The 13,409-nt window shown below is 40.3% G+C and overlaps 1 protein-coding gene across 7 annotated transcripts in view; it reads right to left on the bottom strand.

Moving 5' to 3' along the window:
* Positions 1 to 13,409, bottom strand: part of lrp8 (low density lipoprotein receptor-related protein 8, apolipoprotein e receptor) — a 145,164-nt gene that overhangs the window by 46,422 nt on the left and 85,333 nt on the right. For all 7 annotated transcript variants that reach the window (XM_020602735.1, XM_020602736.1, XM_020602737.1 and 4 more), the window contains exon 5: positions 1,275 to 1,649. In XM_020602735.1, the coding sequence (XP_020458391.1) occupies positions 1,275 to 1,649 (375 nt within the window). The remainder of the gene's footprint in view (positions 1 to 1,274; positions 1,650 to 13,409) is intronic.

Raw genomic sequence — 13,409 nt, 5'->3', positions numbered from 1 at the left:
TTTGTATTACTGGTTATAAAACAATAATAAATTACTTTATTGGCATAATTTTCATGTGTCTGCCACCCATCTTTGCCACAGTCATAGAGTCTAGTAAAGTTAATTTCAGACTAAACTTTCATCCATGTGAACAACCATAACCATATAACGATGGGAGGGTTATAAGATCATTATTGTACAGTATGTGTGTAAATGGTATATAGATTGTAACAGCGGTGTGTGTATGGTCATTCACTATAGAGTGATTACGTCAGACTGGAGTGACTTTAGTAGTGTACTAACCTCTATGACTGCATGATTGTTTCTGCTTCTGCATTTGATTGTTTATGAAAATCTGTGTATGTGTAAGCACAGGTATGTTCTCCATGTCTGTGACAGCAAATTGGTGTGTGTGTGTGTGTGTGTGTGTGGCAGCACTGTGTCCTTGTACCATGTAGAATGTGTGAGGCTGTCATCTCCCTAAGTGGTGTGTGGGTGTGTGAAGAGAAGACCAGATGGGGGTCTCGCTTGATGAAGGACCTTCACCCCCCCAACCCCCCACCCACACACACACACAACTGAACAACAAACACTTACAGTCAAAGACACACTGTGAGGTTCTCCTTCTGCTTCTACTGATCACATGGTTGCATGGCAACACTATGGATCACCATGATAAAATTAGCATTGATCCTCCTTCAATCATCTGATGGCACAAGGTCTGTCATATAATCTTTGTTCACAGCACATGGCACGTCAACCTTTGAAGTATAGTACTTTAGCAGTGGTGAGCAACACACAAAACCATTGTTCCTCAACACAGCATGCAGTATTCGTGGGCTCCGTTAATCTCCTGTATTAAAGGCCGTGAGTGGTATTACCTTTTAAAAATAGTCATGAAATTCAGTTAAAAAAAACAAACATCTACCCATGAACTGAACATACTAACGAGTACTTCCTTACAATGAACACTACAAATGTAATTTATTCTTCTAAGCTTATTACACTAGTGAAGTTGCATCCCTAAGTCACTTTGTGCATATTGTTTCAGAATAAAACACACCAGTAATGTTTGTTTTAATTAAGGAATGTGACATTATACTTTATGACTCTTTTATGGGTTGTTCTAATATTTTTGAGTTCTATGGCCATAGAAAATTCTCATTAGTTGGATAATTTTGTTCTCTCCAGGGTTTCTTAATAATAATTAAAATGGCAGCCCCATAAGTCCCTTTAGCTGCCCACATATTTGCACACTTATCCACATAAATACAATATATTCTCAGTTGACTTACGACAGTTTGCTTCATCCGATTTATCCTTGCAGTCTGTGTCTCCATCACACTTCCAGTTCATGCGCACACACTCCCCGCTGCCACACTGGAACTCGCCCACGGGACAGTGAGGTTTCTGGGGCTCTGTCCTGCGGCTGCAGTGCTCCATGGACTCGTCTGACTTGTCCTTGCAGTCCAGGTCGCCATCGCAGCTCCACACAGCAGGGATACACTCAGAGTCATTGCAACGGAACTCGTGCTGGCCGCAGGTGGGAGCTGAGCACTCCTCCTCATCGCTGGCATCCCCACAGTCATTGTCACCATCACACACAAAAACTGGTGCAATGCACTTTCCATTACGGCACTGGAAATCTTTGGAGGGGCATGCCTTGGCATCTGCAGGACAAAAAGGGACAGGTGATATTTCTATTTTATCAACATTATTAAATAATTATTGCATAATGTACTATATATCACAATGACAATACATAATCCGCTATATAAAATCACACAGTATCATTATAGAGCTTTTGAGTTAATGTAAGGAAGTGAAGTCAGCTGTCAAATGAAGCATACATCCACTTAAACCCCTTTTAGAAGCAGCATGCGAGAGTCCATGAGAGAAAATATAAGCTAGAGGACAGGTATAGTTAGCTTATCGTGACATATACGATATTATACATGACATATACTATATTCCGACTCCTTCAGGGAGAAGGAATATATGCAGCAATACGTCTCTCTCTCTCTCTCTCTCTCTGGGAACAGAGTGAAAGACAGTGTTGGAGATAAAATTTGGAGTTAATGAACAGAGGGCAAGTCCACATCTTTGCTCTCGGGCTTTTGGTGCCTGATGAGAGTAAAATAAAATAAGTCAAAAGGTCACAAAGCATGGCACTGAGAAGCACTCTTTTAAAGCTCACACTCCTTGGATGTCTGACAGAGCAAAGTGTAGAAGGTGGAGGAACAAAAGAGGATGTGTAGTGGCTGTTAAAGTAAGAAGAGATACAGAGCAAAGGAAAAGAAACCATTAACCCTGCAAAGCATATCGTTTATTGTGAATTATTCAAGACAAATAAACCTCATCTCAACAGCAACGAGAAAATCTCTTTCCTTTCAACAATGACTGGGACCGTTATTACACTAAAGCACAGTAGATTAACATGGGGCCGACCATATTTAGCACAAGGTCAGGAGCACACGTGCAGCACAAGTTCAATATGTGAAAACAGGAGTATAATGAGCAGTGGGGGCACAGCTGCCAGTGCCTGCCGCAGTGTAGAACCCCAGCGCCAGGAGGGTTTGTGTGTTTATGCAAGCGTATGAACACCTGTGGATGTGCATTTGCTTGTGCATGTGTTGATTTCACTTTTCTCTGTAACTTCTGACTGATAAGAAATCATCACAAAAAATAAGATAAATAATATTTCCACTTTTTATCTATTCTGTTTGAGGGTTTGTGTTGGTGTGTTTGCGTTTTACTGGCAAACTCTGTGTGTCCTCTTTGGCATATCCCAGCAGTGACATTATCTAATTCAAGCCAAGTTGGACAAATCAATTTGAATCATGTCTTCTGCTACAAACAAACAAATAAATAAATAAAAACACTTGTCCTTTGATGTAACTCTCCTCTGTGGGCAACCACCATAACTGCTTTCTCTCTCTCTCTCTCTCTCTCTCTTTTACCTTCCCACACAGTGCGCCAAAGGGACTCATTATGATAATAGGCTATTGGATTCGCTGCTAGCTATTACTGCTAGCATGCTAATCACCCCCACTCAGATCTAAGTAATTTAATTAACATGAGCACATAAACAGCATCAGCAGCATCTCAGCAGAAGCTCAGGTGGTTTGGGGGTCACGTAAGGTGTTTGTGCAAACAAACACTTGGGCAAAGTCATAAAGCGATTATTTAAAAAAACTTTCTGTGCAAACAGCAGGAGGCTTTCTGCTTATGAAAATTCTAAACATATTTTGCATCATCCCCAGGTGGAGATAAAGCGTTGCAAGTCAGATTAAACACTTTTGTTTTTATGGTTAAAAGAGTTTTTCACTAAATCAGAAAACTCGGTCTACCCAATGTACTGGCTATAAACAGCAAAGTGGGGATAAGAAGCTTGTTATGTTCCCATTGGGATGCTGAACGACAAGAGAGATAGTTTACTCTCAACATTTTTTGCTTCCAATACAGGAACAGGCAGGCAGCTTCCACTTTATCAAAGTTGTGTCTTGTGAATAAAAATGTCTTGAGCTCAAGTTAGATTTTTGTTGATCAGTTAGCGGAGCCAATTTCTCAGTTAACACGGGCATAACCCAGTCCTTAGAAACAAAGAAAACTGAGATTGGAGAGGACACTAGTACTCAGAGGAAGACATGGGATGTTAGATCCACTGGTACTGTAGATGTGATAGAAGAAATGTCCTCTCCCACCAAAAGGAACCCATCATCAAAACAGCAGGAAGACTCAGCAGCAGACAAATCAGAGAGTATGGATGGTCAGATGTGGAGGGGAAAATGCACTGAACTGGTAAAAGTAAACCATGTGTTACAAAAACATTTCAAAATACAATAATTACAGATATTTTTTATTTCTGTCATTACTAATTAAAATAATTTCTGCATCAACAAATATGAAGTTGTGCCCTCAATACAATTTAATAAAAGAAAGCTTTAAAAGTGAGTAACACTGGAGAGAAGCCAGATGATGTTAGAGGTGGATCCTTGACTTTTAATTAAACACATCCATCTAATGGATTATTTTACCAATTGCAATTTGAAATAGGTAACCAGCAATCTGAAAGCGATTACATCTTGACAGTAAGCTTCCCCAAATGCAGGTAATTGTGTTAAACTCGGGGTCAAAGCTTCCTGTTCATTCATCCACAGACCCACCACTGGACAGCTAATAGATGGCACAAGCAGATAGGGCACAGTTCATTGACCTTGATCTGAAGGACAACTTTACTCCCTAACAGTATAAAAACATATACAAATATGTACTTATACTTCAACAGTATCTTTGTGAGCACACTCAATGACATAATGAATTCCCTAGCTCCTTACCCGAACTAAATACCTAACACCCAACATTAGCAGTCTTATGAAGACATGTCAGAAAGTGAAGACCAGCCAAAATGTCTTCACTCCCATAATCTAAAACTCAAAACTGGTCCTCGCAAGCATAGCCATACAAGTACAGCATACACACACAAACTGCTAACACACACACCTTTGTGTTCCAACACGTGCAGACAGTAGGTACACTAACACACACACACCTGACTTCAGCCTTTCTCTCTGAGTCACTGGGTTTAATGTTTCTGGAACCTGGAATCCAATGAGACTCTAGACTATCATGTTAACCACTGAGCCACAGTGTGGGAGCATGTACACATGTGCACAGCCATGCACACACTTTCGCCCACATACAGTATGTTTGTCTGCAAACCAGGTGTCCTCTCAGAAAAGCAAGCTGAGGATCAGCTCCAACACAGATAAATGGAAATAAAACATCTACTTCACAGCACTGTGTAAAATGCAGCATTTAACTGAGAACAGAGACATGCTCCCTCTGCAGTCAGCTAAATACAGACAGCAACACCTGAAGGCATTTTAACAAAGACTAAGCTTAATGAGTTGTGCAGTATACAAGCAACATGTTCATCTGCTTTGTGTGATATCAGTATGTATGCCTTATCTATCATATCAGAGCATCAATAAAAACAAATCTGTGTTGAGTCAAGCATGCCTTGCACTGTCAGATACACAAGGGTAATTCCAAACATATCACCATATTCATGAGGATTGATGGGGAAGAAAAATTATTCTAAAACAAGATGGAAAATTTCTGTTCAATTATTGAATATTTATTAGCATACCCACAACCAGCCCCACACACATCTTAAATATCTGTGTGTTTTCTCATCAGTGTCTTTTTTTTGTTTTGCATGGTGATGGGCAGGGCACCAGACAGTTCGGCTGGTTTGAATCCAAAACGACACTGGTGGCATGACTTGACCCACTTTATTCTCCACTGAAAACCTAAGATAATTAAACAGGACCCTCCCCACCACCATCAAAACATCACAGACTTTATCTGAAAAAGCTAACAGCAATTTAGAACAAAAAACATCTATGTATTAACAAATAAGGAGAAGTACTGCAGCAGAGGAGCAATGGTGACTTATCATATATTCACTGTATTTGTGCAAATTAGGATTACAGTTTTGTCAGACTGGGCACTGGAAGGCAATGCGAAGTGACAACAGATGAACTGAATCTAATGGTGCAATGCAACATTGTTTCCTAAACAGTAAGCGAGCTCTGTCGGGGTCTAACTGACGATGGCTGACCCATTTCACCACATTCACCCTTAAGTACATTATTAAAGGTAAAATCAGTGCACAATTACAGATAGCAGCTCTTTTTAGGGCTACCAAATGAACAAAATTATAGGGTGCCAATTACTGAACTGCATAAAAGTGACACTGAAATTACTACATTAGGTAAATGAAGAAAACCTGAGTTAAGAAGTTTACACATTTCACATCATTTTCTTGCACTCCACAGATCCATGGTGCTCAGCCACATCTGCATGTACTGAGTCAGTGTTTTTAGGACACTTAACTAATGTAGCATTTGCTATGTATCAGGCACCATTACCCCTCATATCATTAAAGCAGCAGACCATCAACGGAAGAAGCGCGCCAGAGGCATTGGCATCCCTGCATCTATAACTACATGGCTGTGTTCCACTAGTAGTATAGAGATGTTTACTTGCCACTTAGTTGAGGTCTTAATACTGTTTGAGAGGTAGAAGCAAGGGGGGCAACAGGGAAAAGAGGCTGTTTTACATCATACTTTTGATGCAGCACATTCTGTAGAAAAGCCAGAGGGGCTCCAAGTGTGTATGTCTGTATGTGTGAGGATATGCAACCTCTCTCTCTTCAGGGCTCTCACAAGTGTTTATGGTGCTTTGGCTACATGACACCTCTGAAGCATCAGTGCATGAAGATAGTGACACAAACACATATGCACTCATGACCAGCAAAGAGACAGGTCCTAAGTCCTCAGCTCTTGCTATAGCCCCTTTCCCACTGCCCAAAAAGCCCATGTAAACTCACCACACCTCAGCTTTTGACAACGGTGGGAATGCAACTACTGGGACAAATTACCTGGGACAAATGACTCTGCAATTGACATGGGTTGTTATCCGCGTTGCCTCGGCACGGTGTGGCCTCGAAACAACGGGAAAGCTAATCTCAGCTAAACCCCTGAATGTACGCAATGGCACGTGCGTCGTCATCACTTCAGCAACTGCAAACAAGGCGGTAATGAAAGCTCGTCTCCTCTGTTGATAAATTCGGCAATTCGTTGCCTTCACAGCCACAAATTCCATCCATCTTCGTTCAGTCTACACAGAGTTTCTATACTTTGGAAGATGAACAAAAGTACATAAGAATAAATAACGCTAACTGTCTCACTAGCTTCCGTACAGCTTTGTTTACAATTCTATTTACCGGCACAGGTATTTAAATCACCAACGTGATGACGTCAAACATGACGTACCAGAGGGGAAACAAGCTCGTCCGAGAGCCAAGGCACAGTGCTGACTGTGGAGGGCACTGGTGGGAATCTGACATGTCATCTCTTCTGGTTGAAAGATATTATAAAACAAAAAATACAATAAAAGACAGAGCTTGTGAAGTTTGAGTACTTATATGTTGCATTTTATTTCACACTACACACTGACTAAAAGCACAAATGCATAATACCCACACACATATTTCAATAACGTTATGCAGGATTTTCCTCACTGAAATCTGTTGACTCGTTTTAATGCAACAAAGCCGTATCCGGAGGGACTCGTACTGATGCTTACTGATGCAATGAACAGCTCATTTTCTGTTTGCTGCTGTGATTAGTTTGAACTTAGGCAGCAATGCAGAAAATGCTTAACGGAGTAAGAATGAGGAGAGGCAGTAGTAAATATATCTGCAGAGATGAATGGTGAGCAATAATGTGTATTTGGATTTTCAATCATCTAAATGCACAATGACATCTAAGTGTCTAAGGAAGGACAAACAGTGAACCGGTGACAGGGGCATGGACGCCCAAGGCTCACTGATGATGAGCTTGATCTACTGTAGATTAAACTTTTAAATTTCATTCATCCTTTTCAAAAGATTCCATTTAGTTTGAATCTTTGTTAAAATGTTTGAAAATGATAAATACTGTACATTAGTCTCTATGCAGAGAAACATTCAGCAGCTATAGTGGTGGCGTCACACCCAGAGCGGGGAGACTACTGAATTTCTCCAAAAAAAAAAAAAAAAAAATCTAACTTGTCCTTCACTCCTTCTACATAGGTTTTTCACTGAATGGTCGACACATTTGTGCTCTTCCTGACAGTAGAACTATGGAAGGCAACAGATTTAACAGAAGATGCACCGTAAACCTCAGAGTGACACTAGAGCCAACCAGCTGCCGCATTGACTCCTGTGTACACTGTATGAGGCATGTGGTCATAATGTTACTGTCTTTGCTCAAGAGTAAAAACATGTCAAACTGAGTGCCACTGAAAATATAGCCTCACTGTAGTGTGGCAGCAGTGCCTGGGGCATCCAAGTGAAATGGCAGCACAGCTGAAGACGAAAAAAAATGGCACAAAATTCACTCTGCATGTAACATGACTGGTATACACTGTGAAAAGGCTTTCTCTTAACCACCTTCATTATGAGTGGGGACTGTGTGAATTGTACAGACACACAGAGCCCAACAGGGACCATATACTGAATAAAACAGGGTATTTCAATCTCTCCATCACTATGCCATCTGACTGCAGCTTAGAAACTGCCTCACAAGTAATCATGGTGGATTGAATGTCTATGTATACAGATGGTGTGTGATGAATATCTTTGTGTGTCTATGTGTACATGTACCATAGGCGCATGTATTGACATAACGGACACTGTGGGTGTCGTTTTCGAAACATTTCATATTTCATAGGATTTAAGCCATTAAATGTAAAATGTGACACGCGCTGCATCCTCATGGCTCTACAGTCTTTAATCCTCTCAGTACCCCCTGTGCCCTCCCCTGCACACACAGCATGGACACACACTGTATGCCTTTCTGGAAAATAATTGCATTCCCTGTGATAATTGTCAAGCAGTAAATCTAAAAACGGGTCATTGTGATTGTGTGTGATGATCTCATCTCCATAATAAATATGTGCAGTAACGCTGCATTTTACCATGAATGCTGCAGGATTATGAGATAATTACCATTTTAGATGGTCTCATTGTGATAGACTGGTTTTCATGGGTGGTCTCTTTCCACAGATAAAACCATGTTTCCGTCTCCATATTCAAAACCACTTAACAGAGCTACATTTTAACTAGGAACACATCCCACCCTAAACTCCCAATCTAGCCTCTGTACCAAACGGTTTGATGATATCTGTTATTAGTCTGTCTGATATTTTCTTAGCCAAACATTTTGATGGCCTGATCATTATAAGTATGCAGTATAATCATACAACAACAAAAACACATCTGTACAAACAATGCAGCAGTCACATTATGAAAATTGGCTTTGCTTGCTTACTCCTTACATTTCAAAGAGAAATATTGAGTATAAATAGTCACTGTGGAGAAGACATTGAAAACATCTACTGCTAGACATGTGGTGGGGCTATGGCTGTCAATACAGCAGGCTACTGGCCAGGAAAGTAGTAAAATAAACAAGTCCTTCCTCTCTGATGCTGTTATGTTATGTTGCCTCTCCTTATGGTCAGTGTAAAGTTGTGGTGTCATTTGGGTCAGTTTTTCACAAGCAGGCTTCCCTGTGATCCCCATGTGATAGTGACTGTGTGTGTGTGTGTACAGGGGAAAGGAAGTTGTTAGGGGTGAAAATGAAATGAGTAACGTTCTTAAGGCTATCACTGGAAAAGAAATGGTCTGCCTAAGCCTGAAGAAAGTGCAGCTGCCTCTGGGTGCACAGTGAGCCTGTTTGTGTGGTGGCACTCCATTACATTACACCTACGCACACAGTGAGAGCAGTGAAAGGATTATAAATGAAAGAGAATGTAATGGGAAGAAACTCTGAGACAAGAAACTAACACTCTATCCAATCATGTTTTCTAGTAAGCAAGACAATAAACAAGAGGGGAAAAAGCAAAATAGCACAAAAACCACATTTTCTGTATGACTCTACATAATTTTCTCATATATACGTGAATGTTCACACACTTGCACATGCTACAAATGGTATTTTAAGTTAGTGGACTCTTCTCCAGCCCCTGTGATCAATTATCAAATGATAGCATAGAGCTTACATTTACAGGCTGGACTAAAGAAGGTGCTTGAGAGAGGAGGGTATGTGCAGGTTTACATTTTTGCAGGTTGTGTGAATTTGGGATAATTCCTCAAAGCAGAAAGCATTTACTGACAACCTTGCATCTTTATGTACACCAACTGTTTTGATGTGCCTCTTTATTAACCCCCCCCCACAACACACACACAGACACACACTTCCTACCATATTAGCACAAATGTACAGCTACAAACAGCACACACACTGAATGTCTCTCTCTTCTCCGCCCTGCACTGCCCAGCCATAAAACACCAACTAACATATCCCTGGTGGGCATCAATCCAGCAGCAGCAGCAGCTTGCTGTAATGTAAAACAGCTACACAGACCGATGTGAAAAGAGCAACAGGTCCCCAGCGTCAACAGGAGACTACAGTCATTCTCTCTGTCTGACTGTGTCTCTGTTCCGGCCTACAGAGTGCTAAGAATATCTGTGAAGTGGGGACTGACTGTAGAAACAAAAAGCTGACTGTATAAAAGTGAAATAAAGCAAAGACAGAAAAAGAAAGGCATCCTAAAAGATAAAGTTTCTAAAAGAACTTTGATGAGTCTAGTAGACCTACAGTATAAAGGGAAAATACTTGACAGATGGCCAGTCTTTTAAATGACTATCAAAGACTGAAAGACCATCTTTATTTTGTTACTGTCAACCAATCCCATTAAAAGACCAAACAGCAACAATAGATGCATCCTATTAACAAGTAACAAGACACACAAGTAGAGAGAGAGAGAGAGAGATGAGGTAGTGAGTGTTACAAAGGGTTACAAAGAAGAAAAACTACAAGGATAAAAACAGAGTTTCAGCTACAAAAAAAGTCCACTTTCTTTTTTCTGAGGTAGTGATGATATAAAAAATACTTATTTAATATGTTGTGGACAATTTAATTAACTCAACCTCTTAACTCTAAACCTGACACATTATTATTTTGTATTAACAGGCATGAGTGACACTCAGAGGGATGGAGAAAATTACCTAATCCTATGTCAGCTGTCATTCAAGTGTACATGATCTCATTAAGTTTCTAGAAATGCAAATTTCTCTGCTGATTAACCTTAAGCAAGCTGGATCTTCTCCATGCTTGCTGACTCAGCATCTCAACAGGCTGCATATGTCACAGGAATGCACATATGCTATATTAGTTCCCACAGTCTAAGTTGTTGAAATTTAAAGTTGACTAGTGAGCAGTAAAGAAAAATTTTCATTTATGCTTTGCTTTAAATCTTCATATATAAAAAAAATATATGCAAAGATAGCATTTAGCAAAAGGGAGACCACGTGTCATGAAAAATGATGCATGCTAACACACAGCTACTAGCGGCTGTACGCCCAAACATGGGTTCACATTACATTTAATAAAGACAAACCTTCTTCAAAGGTCTACTCTAAACATATTAAAAAACCCCACTTCCTGGATCCATGTTTTATTCAACATTTGGATATGCTCAATTAGCAGCCCTAATTAACATTTAGCTGTATCCAATTGTATGTGCAGCAGGAGGGAGGGATGGAGAGAGGAGAGGAGATCAGAGGTGGAGGAAGAGAGCAGTGGGGAGCATGAAGGGGTGGAATTGAAGGGGACACAGGTGAAAACAGCTGATTGCAAAAAGGAAGTTACTATGAATTTTGGCATGTTGGTGAACATGCCAGTGCTTACTTATTTAGCATGGACCACATGAGCTCCCAATAAAACCGGCATATCTGGCCTTTTTAGCACCTATTACTGTAGTATTACCAAAGACCCTGATTACTGTCAGCTGACCCCGTAGGGTGGCGTGTGGGTCGCAGAAATGTTGACATCACCTTAAAGTCTACATTTGGCAGAGCTATTCATACACTACTCTATTATTAAATGGTCTCAGACAGCTTTGTCACATACAGTAGATGTGCTTTGTTGTGTAGGTACAACAGTCATTTGTTACTTTGTTACATCTGGGTGTGTAACATCAGGTATAAATCGAATTGCCATGAATAATAAATATAACAGCTACAGCATGATTGTGTTTAATGCTGTCCAAAGTGAGGGTTTGCCTGATTTATCTTTATGCCTCTACTGTTTTAATAAATGCACAGTGACAGGAGATCTGACATATTGGCTGATCATGAAATGTTTGCTTCTCATTTATAAATATTTGTGTTACTCTTTTCCACCGACTGAGCTTTTAGATTTTAGAATGACTGATGAAATAGATGCAATAGTTTAATATAATGGGACATTAATTTGTTTACATGAAATAGCTTCATTGACCACAGCATTAAAGAGAACAAATCAAATTTTTGCCCATGTAAAACAAATAAACCAAAAAAAAACTAATCTGGTGGACAAGAGAAATACTGTGAAGTCCCCAAATTAAAATTGAAAACCACTTGAAGAATCAGTGTACAGTAAATTAAGCATATCATTTAATATGAGAAGATATTTTGATGCTATGTATTATTGTTGTTCACTTCATCTCTGTTCAATATACTATCAAGAAATGGCTTGATACACTTTGTAATAACAGTTGCGCTCAAAGAAATGTTAATATTGATTTTGTTTTATATGGTGTTCCAGGCTCAGTCAATTAATCAACCACTAAATTCATTCATACTTTCTAATGCTAGGCACCTGGCCAAAGCGTAATTAACCAAAATAGTTTAAAAGATGTCATATACAGTAGATACATTTGATCATAAACATACATACAGTAAGTGTATACGCACATGGTACAGATCGTACTAAAAGTGGGGATTAGTATACAGTAGTTTTAGCCTTTTTAGTATTCTCTGAAGTTGTCTACTGTTGGCACAGACCGGATTGTGACCATTATCTTGCCTACTTTGTAGGACAGTAACAAGCGTTGTCATTTTTGCATGTCTAATTCCTAATTTTTATGACGTTTAGACTTTACTGAAAATTCACTTAAGCTTTGATACAAAGAAATAAAGGCAAAGCTGCTGGATTCTCTGTGTGTCCTTTGAAGTGGACTTATGTGTGAACTCAGATAACAGAGGTCTTTCTCCATGGATCAGATGTGTGTGTTTAATATTCATCACTGCAACCTTCATCTTTAAATGATAGATCAAAAGCTGATCTCTACAGGTTATGATAACTGCAGGACTCCTAAAACACACACACACACACACACACACACACAAACACATCCTTGGCTCTGGGCTTAGCTGGGCTTAGCTCTGCACTCTTCTGGATAGAGAGCTCTGATGTTGTTCCTAGGATCTGTTGAAGCCACCCTTCCAGCTTAGGAGTCACAGCTCTGAGTGCTCCTACCACCACAGGGACCACTTTGGTCTTCACCTTCCACATCCTCTCCACTTCCTCTTTCAGGCCATGGTACTTCTCCAGCTTCTCATACTTTTCATGTTGCTGTCATTTGTAACTGCTATGTCTATCACCACTGCCTCCTTCTGTTCTTTGTCTACTACCACAGTGTCTGGTTGATTGGTCAGTAGCTTCATGTCTCTCTGAATCTGGAAGTCTCAGAGGATCTTAGCCCTGTTATTCTCCACAACCTTCTGAGGAGTTTGCCCATCTGGACTTGGGAGGGTCTAGTCCATACTCGGCACAGATGTTTCTGTACACAATGCCAGCCAATTGGTTGTGCCGTTCAGTGTATGCTGATGCTGCGTGCATTTTACATCCTGCCACTATACGTTGACTGTCCATGAGGCCTCTTTGCACAGTCCATCCATCCATCCATCCATCCATCCATTTTCCTCCGCTTATCCGGAACCAGGTCGCGGGGGCAGCAGTCTAAGCAAAGATGCCCAGACTTCCCTCTCTCCA

The sequence above is a fragment of the Monopterus albus genome, unplaced genomic scaffold (genome assembly GCF_001952655.1).
Source record: "Monopterus albus unplaced genomic scaffold, M_albus_1.0 scaffold58.1, whole genome shotgun sequence".
Taxonomy (NCBI): domain Eukaryota; kingdom Metazoa; phylum Chordata; class Actinopteri; order Synbranchiformes; family Synbranchidae; genus Monopterus; species Monopterus albus.
This window is presented reverse-complemented; position numbering and strand designations above follow the sequence as displayed.